General features: G+C 49.4%; 5 protein-coding genes across 5 annotated transcripts; 2 read left to right on the forward strand and 3 right to left on the reverse strand.

The window, feature by feature from the left end:
* The first annotated feature begins 188 nt into the window (after nucleotides 1-188).
* On the forward strand, nucleotides 189-2,319 carry EURHEDRAFT_477307 (GMC family oxidoreductase). Its single transcript, XM_040785437.1, has 2 exons — nucleotides 189-533; nucleotides 595-2,319. The coding sequence occupies exons 1-2, from the start codon at nucleotides 275-277 to the stop codon at nucleotides 1,974-1,976; spliced, it is 1,641 nt and encodes a 546-aa protein (XP_040639609.1). The 5' UTR covers nucleotides 189-274; the 3' UTR covers nucleotides 1,977-2,319.
* Nucleotides 2,255-3,917, reverse strand: EURHEDRAFT_411654 (N-acetylglucosamine-6-phosphate deacetylase). The gene is made up of 2 exons (XM_040781692.1): nucleotides 3,347-3,917; nucleotides 2,255-3,288 (listed from the first exon to the last, which is right to left on the reverse strand). Exons 1-2 carry the CDS (start codon nucleotides 3,719-3,721, stop codon nucleotides 2,392-2,394), a joined length of 1,272 nt encoding a protein of 423 aa, XP_040639610.1. The 5' UTR covers nucleotides 3,722-3,917; the 3' UTR covers nucleotides 2,255-2,391.
* A 1,253-nt stretch (nucleotides 3,918-5,170) lies between these two features.
* Nucleotides 5,171-6,742, forward strand: EURHEDRAFT_514836 (unc-93 family MFS transporter; the record flags this gene model as incomplete). The annotated part of the gene is made up of 3 exons (XM_040786307.1): nucleotides 5,171-5,686; nucleotides 5,739-6,442; nucleotides 6,496-6,742. The coding sequence occupies 3 exons, from the start codon at nucleotides 5,171-5,173 to the stop codon at nucleotides 6,740-6,742; spliced, it is 1,467 nt and encodes a 488-aa protein (XP_040639611.1).
* Nucleotides 6,743-7,112: 370 nt separating this feature from the next.
* On the reverse strand, nucleotides 7,113-9,146 carry EURHEDRAFT_514837 (S10 family peptidase; the record flags this gene model as incomplete). The annotated part of the gene is made up of 7 exons (XM_040786308.1): nucleotides 7,113-7,913; nucleotides 7,963-8,130; nucleotides 8,179-8,194; nucleotides 8,244-8,367; nucleotides 8,416-8,637; nucleotides 8,697-8,959; nucleotides 9,046-9,146. The coding sequence occupies 7 exons, from the start codon at nucleotides 9,144-9,146 to the stop codon at nucleotides 7,113-7,115; spliced, it is 1,695 nt and encodes a 564-aa protein (XP_040639612.1).
* Nucleotides 9,147-10,452: 1,306 nt separating this feature from the next.
* Nucleotides 10,453-13,209, reverse strand: farB1 (putative C6 transcription factor (Ctf1B); the record flags this gene model as incomplete). Its single annotated transcript, XM_040786309.1, has 3 exons — nucleotides 10,453-12,656; nucleotides 12,713-12,894; nucleotides 12,950-13,209. 3 exons carry the CDS (start codon nucleotides 13,207-13,209, stop codon nucleotides 10,453-10,455), a joined length of 2,646 nt encoding a protein of 881 aa, XP_040639613.1.
* Nucleotides 13,210-14,501: the final 1,292 nt, after the last annotated feature.

A 14,501-nucleotide genomic window follows, 5' to 3' on the forward strand; every position in this document is an offset into this window, starting at 1 on the left:
GCTTGGAGTTTTGTCCGTATAACCCCCAGGCTCCAATGATGCCGCTGCATTATGGCCCACTTGCCTGTTTGGAGCACTCCAAGAGAAAAAAAAAAAAAAAAAGTATCACCGCATTTTGTCTTAAATTCAATCTGGTTCCAATCTTTTTTTTTTTTTTTTTTCTTTTTTTTTCTTCTTTTTTTTTCTCCGGCATCTTTTTCTTTTTCCTCTCTACTATCTAATACTTTCTCCTTCCTTCGTCCTTCGCAGCTCCGTCCTTCCGGCTTCATTCAACATGGCTACCACTACCGTTACCACCAGTGAGTTCCCCGCCAGCGATGTCAACAACTACGACTACATCATCGTTGGCGGTGGCACTGCTGGCTGCGTTATTGCCAGTCGGCTAGCTCAGTACCTTCCCAACAAGCGCATCCTCGTCATTGAGGGTGGCCCCAGTGACTACATGGATGATCGCGTCCTGAAGCTCAAGGAGTGGCTCAACCTGCTGGGGGGCGAGCTCGACTATGACTATCCTACTGTCGAACAGCCCATGGGTAAGTGCCAATACATATAGAGTCCAAAGAGGAGATTAAAAGAAAACTAACGTTTCTCTAGGCAACAGTCACATTCGTCACTCGCGCGCCAAGGTCTTGGGTGGTTGCTCCAGTCACAACACTCTCATCTCGTTCCGTCCCTTCGAGTATGACTGCCGAAGATGGGAGAATATGGGCTGCAAGGGTTGGGGCTTTGAGACCTTTACCCGCTTGCTCGACGGTCTGCGCAATACTGTCCAGCCTGTCCACGAGAACCACCGTAACCAGCTCTGCAAGGACTGGGTTCAATCCTGTTCTACCGCCTTGAACATCCCCGTTCTTTCCGACTTCAACAAGGAGATCCGTTCCAAGGGTGAACTGAACGACGGTGTTGGTTTCCTCTCCGTTGCCTACAACCCTGATGATGGCCGCCGCAGCAGCGCTTCTGTCGCCTACATCCATCCTATCCTGCGCGGAGAAGAGAAGCGCCCCAACTTGACTGTTCTGACCAACGCTTGGGTGTCACACGTCAACGTCGAGGGGAGCACCGTCACCGGTGTCGATGTCACCCTCCAGTCCGGTGTTAAGCGCACTCTGCGCGCCAAGCGGGAGACCATCTTGTGTGCCGGTGCTGTCGATACTCCTCGGCTGATGCTGCTCTCTGGACTGGGACCCCGTGAGCAGCTATCGTCGCTAAACATTCCTGTGGTTAAGGATTTGCCTGGCGTTGGTGAGAACCTTCTCGACCACCCCGAGACAATCATCCTCTGGGAGCTGAACCAGCCTGTTCCTCCCAACCAAACCGTCATGGATTCGGACGCTGCCATCTTCCTGCGTCGCGAGGCTCCCAATGCGAATGGCGATGACGGCCAGGCTTCCGATATCATGATGCACTGCTACCAGATTCCCTTCTGTCTCAACACAGAGCGCCTTGGATATGACGTACCCAAGGACGCTTTCTGCATGACCCCTAACATCCCTCGTCCCCGTTCTCGCGGCCGTCTCTATTTGACTTCGGCCGACCCTTCCGTGAAGCCCGCCCTAGACTTCCGTTACTTCACCGACCCTGAGGGCTATGACGCTGCCACAATTGTTGCCGGATTCAAGGCCGCGCGTGAGGTTGCCAAGCAGTCGCCCTTCAAGGATTGGATCAAGCGTGAGGTTGCTCCTGGCCCCAAGGTCCAGACCGACGAAGAGCTCTCCGAGTACGGCCGTCGTGCTGCCCACACCGTGTACCACCCGGCTGGCACCACCAAGATGGGTGACACTACCCGTGACCCGAAGGCTGTTGTCGACCCGAAGTTGAAGGTCCGCGGTCTGAACGGTATCCGCATTGCTGATGCGGGTGTTTTCCCCGACATGCCTACTGTCAACCCCATGTTGACTGTGCTGTCCATTGGCGAGCGTTGCGCCGAACTGATTGCTGAAGAGGCCGGCTGGACCCGCAACCAGCCTAGACTGTAAAGGGATCGCCTGTGATGGGTATCCTTTTTCTTTTTCTTTGTTCGAAAGAACGAATGTTGCCCGACGTCAACTCCCAGCGGCGTTGCATTGGAGTCGAACAGGATATACTAATTTTCTATTTTGCTTTGTATATCTGTTGGTATTATGTATAAAGCTTTGGGGGAATATTTGCTCTTTGATATGTTTGCATTTGAGCGCTTGAGATTCTCTTCTTTAAAAGCAGGATATATATATAGATGGAGATGTGACATGATACGCTATGAATAATGTACGTGTTGCTCCGAATTTGATACATAAATTCAAAATTAGACAATCTATTGGTTATCTATATTGGCATCTAGCTATATAAGGTGGTAAAGAGCCAAAAGAGGTATTAGAATCTGTAGACCAAAACAGCAAAAGGGAAGTAAGAAAACTATACACTTTTCTCTTCGTCGAAAATCTTCACACCGAATTTCCATACTTGGTCAACAGTCAGAGTCGGATCGGCATCAGAGTCAGAGTCATCCAGAACGACAAGATCGGCATCAGCGCCCGCATCTAAAGTACCCTTGACACCCTGCAGACCCAGCATCCGCGCAGGGGTGGCAGTCACAGCACGCAACGCATCAGCAACAGATGCATTTGACCAGCGCCGGAAATTGTTCACGCACTCAATCAGCGTCGCAGAACTACCAGCGATCTTATTAGAGCCCTCGAGCGTCAGACGAGCACCGGATTTGATAATCCGGTCCCCGTTGGTCCAATCATAGATACCATCGGGGAGTCCGCAAAGACGCATAGCGTCAGTGACGAGAACGAGACCGTCAGGATGGGCATGGTATGCAATCTTGATGGAAGTGGGATGCAGATGAATCCCATCTGCAATCACACCGTAATACGGCCGATGATGCCGTTCGCTTTGGCCCAGGAGGCCGAAGATGCCCGGATTGCGGTGCTCGAAGGGCCGCATTGCATTGAAGAGATGGGTGACCATCGAGGCACCGTTCTGTATCGCTACTAGTCCTTGCTCATAGGTGGCGTCTGAGTGGCCGATGGAGTAGACGATATCTCGTTCTACGAAGCGTGGGATGTGGGCGGCCATATCACCCACTTCTGGTGCGGCGGTGATCACCTTAATGGATGAATTGAGGTTCTCCTGGCCGTAGCAGTGGACCAGGTCCTTCCAATCTTGAGAAGCTTGGAGCACCTCGGGTTTGTGAATGCCGTTACGGCCCGGGCTGATGAATGGGCCCTCAACATGAGCTCCCAATGATTCTGCACCATCTTCCCCGCGGTGATAGCTGTTGGATGGAGCCAAAGAGGGTAGAACCTATTTCATTCTTTTAGAAACAGAGCGCACATGTAAAGATGCCAGACGTGATACGCACCTGCCAATATACTTCCGGTGTGGAACTAACAACCGTTGGTAAATATGAAGTCACTCCAGTCCGCGCCAGACCCTTGTTAACAATGCGCAACCCATCATCATACGCTTTTCGGGAAGCCTGTGGTACCGAGAAATCAAACCCCTGGGCGCCGTTCAACTGGACATCAATAAGACCGGGGGCCAGGATACGGCCACCCAGATCGATGACTTCATCGGGCAAGAGATGCAGTTCGTAGAAGGCGACTTGGTCCCGGAGGATTTTGCCGGAACGTGAATCGATCCAAAGATCCTGTTCGACCAATTCCTTATCCTTAAGGATGCGACAGTTGGTGAATTTGGTGATACGTGGAGTGGTTGTGGTTTTGCCGGGCATCATGTATGCTTGCTTGTGCTATGATGATCTATATAGAGGATGGCATAAACAACGGGAAATATATCCGAGGTTGTGTGTCAATGTGCAACATGTCAGACCATGAGAAAGAGGATACAGGATGAAGATATAATAGGCACTGACAGAGGAACACATGGGCCTTCTTCCCCAGGCAAATGCACGTTTTGCCTTAACCAAAGGGACTGGATGATGCTTATCGATGATGCGGATACGACATTAATGGTACAGTATGATACCGTACGATACACGGGAAGATTACTTACTGTACGGCATAATACAGAGTACATAAAAGAGACACGTGCATAGAGACCACCTGATCCCTGTCATTTAGACCTTCATTTTAGAATACATCTAACCTCATCTCTTCTTTTGTATGCTATCTCTTCATATATCTTCAATTATATTCAATTCCATGGGATTCCACAATCCATTTACATCGTTTCCAATCATTTTCACCGATATCACTTATCAGCCATCCCCAGATTTCTGACTCAGCCAATTTTCCCTCGAATTTCCCGCATCCGGACATCGACCCAGTCTGTCGCACAATTCTCAATGCAACCGTCACTTCGTTTTCGTGCAATGATGACCAGTTTTTTGCCCATCCTCGCCATGGAATTGACGTTTCTGTGTTCTTCAGTGGCCGGCTATCATGATGATGCCAGTAATGATGATGATGCTGTGGTTGCTGCTGGAAAACCCGCAACGGAACAGGCCGTATCCTGCTATCTCCCCCCGATAAACACCGCTAGTTTCAAGCCCAATAGAATCAATAGAACATTCATTATCTCGTGTTCGGCACTAAACCCCGCGAAACAAGCCGCTTAGCTAAATGGCTATTATTCTTCTTATTTAGGTCTCGTGTTCAATTTCCTTGTGCATATCACACATTCGTATTCTCTTCATTCAAGTTCAATTCCGCGGCTTTTGCGCTTTCTCTCATCTCTCTGGTCTTACTGAATTCGCACATACTTGCTTGTGGTGCAGTTATAACTAGAGGGTCCTTCTTGCCTTTCTGTCTTAGTATCGCCCCCCCAACGGGTCACTGCGTATCCCTTCATTCTTGCTCTTTCCTTCAACCGGTGTGAATTGTTCATTTCTATTTTTTGGAGATCGACTTTTCTTTTTTCTGCTATATTTGCTGTGTACATATAGCAAACATATATATACTCTCGCCTTGTTTGTATATTTTGCTTCCCTTCATCAGGTCACACAACAGATTTTCATTGTTCATATGTTTGCCTGATTCCATATACATGACCACTGTGGTGCACATATTCTTTGACCTTTTATTTCTTCCTCTGCATTCTTCTTATCCGCACTCCTTCACATAGGATTATGTCGACCCCCTCAAGCAGCGTCGAAATGCAACACGACACCAAGCACAGTGAAAAGAAGGACTTAAACTGGGCATCCAGTGTCGATCCTGAGTCCATGGACCATTCAGAGCCCTTGGGAAAGCCCTGGATGTACAAGCCCAGGAAAATCGGCATGTGGACATTCCCGTGGTTTGCTTCTCCGGAGGTGCAGCTGGTGTTGGTATCCTTTGTCTGCTTCCTCTGCCCTGGTATGTTCAATGCCGTCAGTGGCCTAGGCGGCGGTGGTCAAGTGGATGCCAAAGATGTTAGTGACGCCAACACCGCTCTGTACAGTACTTTCGCTGTTGTTGGCTTCTTCGCTGGTTCTATCGCCAACTGGATCGGATTGCGCTTGACTTTGTCCATTGGTGGCTTCGGTTACTTCCTCTACGTCGCTTCTCTGCTGTCCTACAACCACAACCAGAATGTCGGTTTCCTCATCTTCGCTGGTGCTTTGCTGGGTGTATGCGGAGGTCTTCTATGGTGCGCTCAAGGCGCTGTCATGATGAGTTATCCGAATGAGAAGGAGAAGGGCAAATTTATTGCTATTTTCTGGGTTATCTTCAACTTGGGTGGTGTCATTGGAGGTTTGGTAGGTAGAATCTTCCTTGGTGACTTGATATATCAAACTAACGCCCTACCAGATCCCTTTGGGTCAGAACCTGCACTCGAATTCCGGACAGGTCAATGATGGCACATACATCGCTTTTATGGTCCTCATGGCTATTGGTTTTATGCTTGCCTGGGTTCTCGTGGATTCAAAATACGTCATGCGCAGGGATCATTCTCGTGTTATCGTTATGAAGAATCCCACCTGGAAATCCGAGCTTATGGGTCTCTTGCAGACACTGCGCACTGACTGGTATATCATCCTCTTCTTTCCCATGTTCTTGGCAAGCAACTGGTTCTACGGATATCATTTCAACAGCGTCAACGGCGCCTATTTCAACATTCGTACCCGCTCGCTCAACAGTTTGTTATACTGGCTCAGCCAGATGGTTGGAGCTTTCGTGTTCGGCATGACATTGGATTTGAAATGGTTCTCTCGTCCTACCAGGGCCAAGATCAACTTTGGTCTTCTTCTCGCCATTACAATGGGCGTCTGGGGTGGCGGATATGCCTTTCAGAAACAATACACCCGCGACACCGTGACCGCAACTAAGGATTGGACTGACAGTGGCTATATCGGTCCCATGTTCCTCTACATCTTCTACGGATTCTATGACGCTGCTTTTCAAACCTGCGCGTATTGGTTCATGGGGTCGCTCACGAACAACAGTCGAAAACTCGCCAACTTTGCTGGATTTTACAAGGGTCTTCAGTCTGCTGGTGCAGCGGGCATGTGGCGGTAAGTTTACTCCAAGGCGCATAGATATACAAATTGCTAATTGTCTTGTACAGCATGGATGCACAAGGTACCGCTTTCATGACGGAATTTGCTTCTTGCTGGGGTCTCCTCGTTGGTAGTCTCCTGATTGCCTCGCCAATCATCTTCTTCAAGATCAAGGAACACTCCGATATTGAAGAAGACCTCAAATTCTCCGATGAGACTCACAAGGATGTCGGTATTCCCATGGAAGATTCTCCAATGCCTTCCTCTCCCTCTCAGAAAGAACACGGAGAGGAGAAGACCGTTTGCCATGAGTGATCATTTTCTTCCTTTTCGTTTATCCATAGTTTGGGCAGGATTCTCTTTATTTTTGGGCTTCGGTCTGGTTTGTCATTTGGTTATTACCCCTTGTACCTTTGATGTGAACATAATAGTGTCTACTTGATGAGTCAGGCACATAGTGCCCCTGTGTTTGGGAGGTTGAATATAACTGTTCTACATGATTTGTGTCTCACTAGACCTTACGTCGGGCAGTTGCAGATGCATATAAGAGATGCACTAAGCCGCATTGTCATTGTATTATATGCACGTGCCCATTAGTGTACCCATAAGGGACACGTGCTTTGTATGTATAACGGTATCAAATCAGTTGTACGAGGATAAGTCATCAGTCGTAGCAGCAATATCATCAATGACTACCGTTAGCACTAACACTAGCCGTAGCCGAAGGCAAGGGGACCGAAGTCTGCGTATGCGTAGCCTTAGCAGTACCATTGGTGACATAAGGTGCATCAAGGTCGTTAATCTTCACCTTACCCTGCGCGATATCCCACCCGTTCAGCGTGCGATTAAACAACTGCAACGCAGCAATGGGCTGATAGTACGGCACCTCGTGGCCAGCCTCATAAACCCGTGTGAACGAGAGGTTCCCATACTCCCTGGTCTCACCATACTCGACCCCATCAACGACCATCGGCGCATAACCCGCAGCGCGGAACTGCTCCGCATGCGTGTAGTTCGCAGCAAGCGAGATAGCCTCGCCACCGAACCAGTTACAGATGTAATCCGCATCACCGTAAATCAGCGAAACACGAACAGGAAGCTTAAGAATCTCCTCAAGATCATCGATGAAGTTCGGCCAGACGAAGTCGCCGGTCTGCTGGAAGGCGTAGTACACCTCTGTGCTGGAGGCGGTGTAGTTGAGGTTAACACCCAGGGCGTTTTGGACAGAGGGCTTTTGCAGGTATTTGCTGTAACGAGCTGGTGGGGTGGGGTCATTGCTTGGGTGGCGGATGTCGTAGACGCCGCGGTCGGAGTACTGGTAGTAAGGGCTTTCGACATTGTCGCGGCACATGTTGGCAGCTTCGGTGCAGATGCTGTAATCTACGAGGGAGGTGCGGTTTGTTTGCTTGCAGGAGATGATTTGGTCTTGGCAGCCATTGCTCATGCTGTTGGCAAATTTCATGTAGTTGTAAACGGTGTCGTTGATCTGGTTTGTCAGTACATAGCACACTTATTCAGCAGGGATGAGAGCTTACACTCTTGATTCCGTAGGTGTTCTTGACAGCGAATTCAGGGTAGTGAGAAGCCTGAATTGCTTCATCGATGATGCCGTTGATGATACCCAGAGACTCAAAGTCAAGAGCGATACCTTCCTTCTCACCAGACTCGATCTTCTGGTTTTGCTCGTGGAAGTGGTTGAAGAACTGTAAAGTTAGTACAATGGCACTTTTCTGTATACAGGAAAAACTCACAGCAGGTCCGTAATGTCTGAAGAGCAGTTAGCGTATATCCGTTTTAAGACGGGAACTCGACTTACCCTCCATAACTCTCTGTCCACAGGTTGAACTTCTTGGACTTGATCTTAGAGTCCAATTTTGGCAGGCTACCAAGGAACCCCTGCAGGACTTCCCAAGCGGCCTTAGCAGCAAGGTTTGTGGTATCTACTCCCGATCAATAAATGCATATCAAGACAAGAAGGCAGGACGCACCAGTCAAAGTAGCATTGATCTTGGGGTATCTACCCTGCACACCATCGAAAGCTTCATCTTCGACAGCACCAGTAAGCGGATTGAGCGAACCAAGCTCAGTATCGCTGTACGAGAAACCAGTACCCAACGGCTGGGAAATGAAGAGCATGTTGGAGACTTCATTGAAAGAGTGGGGGTTGGTATAGGTCTCATAGCTGGAGTTGATATGGCACGGACCCAATTCTGCGATCATTAGCATTCAATCATATGCAACTGAAGAGGCCCACTGGGCAGAGATATACCCTCCAACAATCCAATCAAAGAGTCACTTCCCGGACCACCATTCAACCACAACGTAATGGGCGCATTCTGCGGATCATGTCTGGCCTCGAAGAACCAGAAGAACGTATGAGAAGTCGGCGACAGGTCAACATACCCGGAGTACGACTTGACTCCCGGAGTCGTCTCACAGACCCCCTCTTTGCCTGGCTCCTTGTAGCGAATGGTGATGTTGTTGGCTGTCGTGAGGGTATGGACGCCGGTAGGTTCCTTGGGGACCTGGCGCCTGCCAACGTGGAATTCGTCTGTTGGATGGGCCAGGCTGGTTGCAACCAGCGATAGGAGGGACAACAGCTGGAAGCGCATGGCTACAGCCTTGGTGACTTGGGAAGAGGGGGCTGGCTGTTCAAGAAATCCAAGAGAAAAAGAAAAGAAACACCACCAGCACTATGCAACGCAACTACAAAATCCATCATGAAAAGGATGCGGCAGCTTCCCTTTTATACATAGTAGACGATCAGGAGACTCGACCACCCGTGATGTACATAACACTAACCCAACGAACGGAGCACAGAACATCCCCCGACACCGATACCCCGTCCGGAGTCAAAGTGCAAGTAAGCAATACAAACACACAAAAAGTGCGATGGTCATGGCCCACATGGCGCGAGTGAGGTGATAAGCAAGAGTAACTCCATAAAATGTAGCTGCACCTATCCTAGAGACCGAGACTGAGACACAGACATGGGCAAGGTAGTATTTAGCGGATACCTGGCGGCATACTCCGTTCATAGTATTCTGTAGAGCGTAGAATCATCGCCAATTAGACCGGTTTTTACGGAGTCCTTTGGCCTAGGCTAGAGCTTAGCATCACCAACTCCGGAGTCCGTGCAAACACGCAGTAAAAGCAAAAGCAAAAGCAGGATGGCAAGGTTTCGGAAGAGGCAAACTGATGCCTTGGATATTCTTATTTCTGTCTGCCTATCGTTCCGGCTGCCGATCGTTTCAGTGCGGGATTATTGGAGAATATGGAAACCGCCGTTTGCTGCATTTGTCGCTTGACCGGTTTGATTGTTTGACATTCTGGAATCGACGGCAGTATTCGAGCATCCTCCTGTTGTAGTAGAGATAGAAAACAAAGCACTCTGTAATTCTATCCATAGACAACAACGTGAATCGAGAACGCGTTGACAACGACCTTCCAAATCGGGAATGGCGCGTCACGGGACATTCAGGGCCCCCTCACAAACAGATACCACCTCATGCTCAACGCAAAGTACTCTTCATATATTATAGAGTATCATATATTATAGAGTATCAAGAGATATTACTTTCTCTAGTCTGTACGGAGTACTCCGATCTCCGAGCATGTCTATACAGTACAGTTAAATGTTCAATACGAATTCAACTGACTCAATTGCACTGGATACCCCGCGGTACTAACTGCCGACGAGGGATCATCAAAGCTTGACCAATATTGGCCCAGCAGATCAAAGGGTCTGTTGGGGCTGTAAATTACGGTAATCTCATGTGACTCCGAATAATAATGTTGAGAAATCGTTCATTATTCTCGTTTCATACTCCCCCTAGAGTATATAAAGTGACAAATACAACAAATATATCGCACCCAATGCATAGCCGAACGCCGCCTTCCCGTGTCATCTTTTCCAAACCAGAGCAATGAAGGTCATAACGTCCCGTAAATACAAGTGTTGTAACATATATGCAGAAATGCAGAAGTAAAACGGAAAAGCTTGAAGGAAAATCATCTTTTTTTTTTTAAAACAATCCCAAGTCTGCATCCAGATCCGCCGTGATACCTTGAGCCTCCGAGCGTGGTGCTTCGACGGCGTCAGCAAGTCCGGGGAAATTAACGCCCTTGCCGCCAGCATTCATATTCATCACGTCGGGGATGGGACCCACAAAATCGTTGCCGCCATTGTTCTCATGATTGATGTTATTGTTCGTAGTGGTATTGGTGGCAGTGGTGTTGTTGCTGTTGTTTTCAGCCGCAAAGAAATCGGCTCCGGCATCGTCAAAATTGATTAAGGCATCAAAATCATTCTGTGTTACTTCGGCATCGTTGGCCAAATCCATCAACTGGCTAAGACTCAGTTCCGAATCCATGCTGGGAATCTGGAAAGTATCCGATGGCTGGAATTTAGTGTTGAGGTTGTTTGTGCTGCCGTTCTCGCTGCCATCAGATGGAGGCGGCGTCGACACAAACAGTGGCCCACCTTCCTCAGCTGCTCCAAGCGCTCCAGTGTCAGATGATTTTGGATAGGTAAGATCGGGTATTTTCTGGGCGAGAGAGTCTGGGGGAGGAGTCAAGGTGTTAAGACGCGTAGGGTCGGGCATGGTGGAGGAGGCAGTGTCGGTGTTCACGGGCGGTGGCTGTTGCACATCCTGAGGTGCAACGGTGAGCTGGATACCGGCCTTGCGGATGGCGGCTTCCAAGAATGATGTCGCAAAGTCAGCAGAGGCATAGATCTCACGTAGACGCTGGAGGATCCGCATGCACTGATAGAAGCGCTGGAGACTGGTCATCCGAACATTAGGGTCGCTGGATTTGATATCAAGTAGATGAATGATGACCGCGGGCAGCAGAACCGTCACACCGGTGGTAGGGAAGTAACGGGTCAGGTCCAGACTGTGCAGGTCCTGGGCGATGTTGGTGATCTCCACCGCCGCGTACCGCACCTTGTTCCGCGAGATTTCCTGCAGCTCCGCGTCCATCGACGGGAACGGGATGGAAGGAAGAACTTGCGGGCGATGCAAGGCACTGGATGTGGTCAAGTAGACCATTTTGAGCAGCGCTCGGTGCGAATGCAGAACCTCCTGGGCCTCTGTGAGCTTCAAAGACGCAGCCGGAGAATACTGGATCTCCGGGGGAAGGTTAGCCAGCCAGTCTTCCAGCTCCTGATCGCAACGGCGAACTTCAAATGTCTCAGCGGCAGATTTCTTAGGGACCAGCATCATGGTGGTCTCCATCGTGCCGCCAAACTTGTGGCTAAGAACCGAGTATTGTGCTGACAGCACATGGCTAACGCAGAGACACAGCTTGGCCTTCTCGATGAACATCAGGGCCAGTTCACGCTGGTGCTCAACATTGTGCAGCACCTCCGAATTTCCGACCATGGCTACGATCTCGGGAGAGAACGGATGGAAGTCGAAATCGTCGAGAGTCAACATAGGCACATCGCAGTCGTCATCCTTGACGCGCATGGGACGTCTCATTCCCAGGGCAATCAAGCGATCGCGAGTATACGTGCTCCACCAGATGCGTTTCCACATCCGCTGACGACGAAGATCCATGCGGGAGTTCCCGGGGTCCCGGTGTAGACCAATGGTGTGGGCCAACGACAGGCTGACGCCCATCCAATGCCAGGTGTCCTTTTGGTCATCCGGAGTCTCGTACCAATAAGTCATCAGCAACAGAGACTGGACGAGCGAGATACGATCAACCTCGTAGTCAAAGTCGTAGAGGAGTCGGGCTCGTTGGAAGAAGGCTTTCCGTGCAGCCTTTCGTGATGTGTAGCCGGCGCCGTGGAGGTGCTTAAGGTCGATGAAAGCGGTACCAGCGAACATGACAGCTTGGAAGAGCAGCAAGCTCATGCGGTTGATTCCATCATTCTGGATAATCGTCTGCAAGAAGTCTTCGAGGTCCAAGAGCGGCATGTAAGTGTGAACGTAGTGAATATAACTCTTGATCAATTCATTACGCAGATTGACATCCGGAATAGTCAGGGCACCCTTCATGGCCAAATAGTCGATATCTTCCTTCTGCAACCTAGCAGGCAATCCCCGAATGTAATCTGGTAGAATGACGCCTCCCGAACGGGGGCTAGCAAAGGACGGGTCCAACAATTGCTGGATTTGCGAGGTGACATGGTGCAATGGCAAAGTGGCTGGAACGGCCGGGTTCGCGGCCATTCCACGACCAAACCGGGACTCTGCTCCAATCCGTTCTGCCTGGTTTTGATCTAATGTGAATTATTAGTCACAGCCGTCTAAAGACAAGGGAGCAAAGAGCACGAACATAATAGATGAGGCATATGTGAGCCTTGGTCCAGATCGAGCGAATGCTGTGATGGCGAAGCCGGTGCCACATCGGACAGACGGCTCTCACTGAATCTCCGGAAGAAATTCCCACTGTCTTCTGAAGCGTCCGGAGGCGAGTCGGGAACATTGTTGGCATTTTCAGCCTCAACGCGGGATTTCCTGTGTTCGTTAGCTTTCATATAAGTATTGACGTTGATAGACGAAGTCGACGCACTTTCTCCGCTTGCTTTCCGTAACAACGCATTCGACCTGATCTAATCGGCAATTTGTGCAGGGAGAACCATTCTCGACAACATCGCAGCGGACCTTGCGAGCTCGACAACAACAGCACGCTTTCGAAGCACGTCTCTTGACAGGACGAGTGTTGACGGACATGCCAGCCGTGGAGGCCTTGCGTTTTGCTTGGGAATCGGTAGAAGACATTGTGTTCTTGGGATGTGACGGTGTGGTCGTGGCGGTCGTGGCGTTGGTCATAATGGGTGAAGGCGAGTGTTATGTGTTATCCATATATTCGTTGAGCAGCACGTGATACTTGACAAGGAAGGGAAGATATAGAGATAATGCTGTAGAATCGTGGCAGAGGGAGAGAAACAAGGAATGAAGGTGGACGAAAAGTGAAGAGTGGAGAGTTTCTTTTCTTGTTCTAGTATTTTTCTTTTCTTTTTCCTAATGTGTTAATATACACTCGTTTCCCAACTGGACCAAATGAAGAGGGGGAAAAAGAGAAAAAGAAAAGCCAACGTTGCGGGCGTTGGGGAAGCAGTCCTTTCTTTAAGTACAATTCCCCCAAAAAAAGCTCCTGTAATTGCGTATGGGGATTCCCGTGAAATTACTCCCCCAGACCGGAACCAGACAATTCTTCAGTGGCCCCCGTACGGTATTGGTAACGGAAAGAAATGGCTTGTAATTGGACGGTCTAAGCTCGGAATGGAGAAAATTCTCCATTGCCCAAAGTCACCTAGTCACAACGCTAGTCCATACACAGTATCAAAGTTGGCTGGATTAACTTACGTACGCTGGCAAATGGGCGGGCCTAGTGCCTCCACCACCTCCACTAGTATCCACGGACCAGCATATCCACCGGTCGTCACCGCCCGCCACTACAGCCCAAAAAGGGATAGTGCATTGCATTCGCTTAGGGAAAACTCCACCCGAACTAAAAATCCCAACCGAGACTCGGCCCGGTCACGTGTTTGTGGCTCAACCGGAGGGACCGGAGTGAATCATCGGGGGTTTTATTGGTTGAAGGTAGCCCTTATATATTGGGAGACGGACGTTGGTGTGGCCGTTTTGTGGGGAAGCAGGGGCTGCGTCATTTACTTCTGGATCGGAAAAAATTCCGTTCTAGTGCGTACTTTGGGTGTGCACGAGCATCTGAAGATGAGTTATTACTAGTATTAGCATCTACAAGTAGATAACAGAGTATACAGCTTTTCTGAGAGGAGGCCATGCTGATCAAACCTTTTGCGCACACGATATCATGTTGCATAAGTGCAGGACTACAGTTTTTTTTTAATGTCTGGAACGAGAACCTTGGGGTTTCGGATTATGAAAATACCCCAAGTGGATTCAACTAGTTTGAAGATCAACCAAAATCGCCAGAGGATACGGTTTCCATACTTCATACATACGGAACACACAAGACATGAGTAAACCCTTAACGTACCTGAATTACATGAGAGCACAAGAAACATTTATTCTACCCGCCCTGACTGGCCCCCAGTCCAACCAAACTCCCGCTAAACCCCCCCGCCAAATCAAACTCT

This window comes from Aspergillus ruber (genome assembly GCF_000600275.1).
Source record: "Aspergillus ruber CBS 135680 unplaced genomic scaffold scaffold00010, whole genome shotgun sequence".
Classification (NCBI taxonomy): domain Eukaryota; kingdom Fungi; phylum Ascomycota; class Eurotiomycetes; order Eurotiales; family Aspergillaceae; genus Aspergillus; species Aspergillus ruber.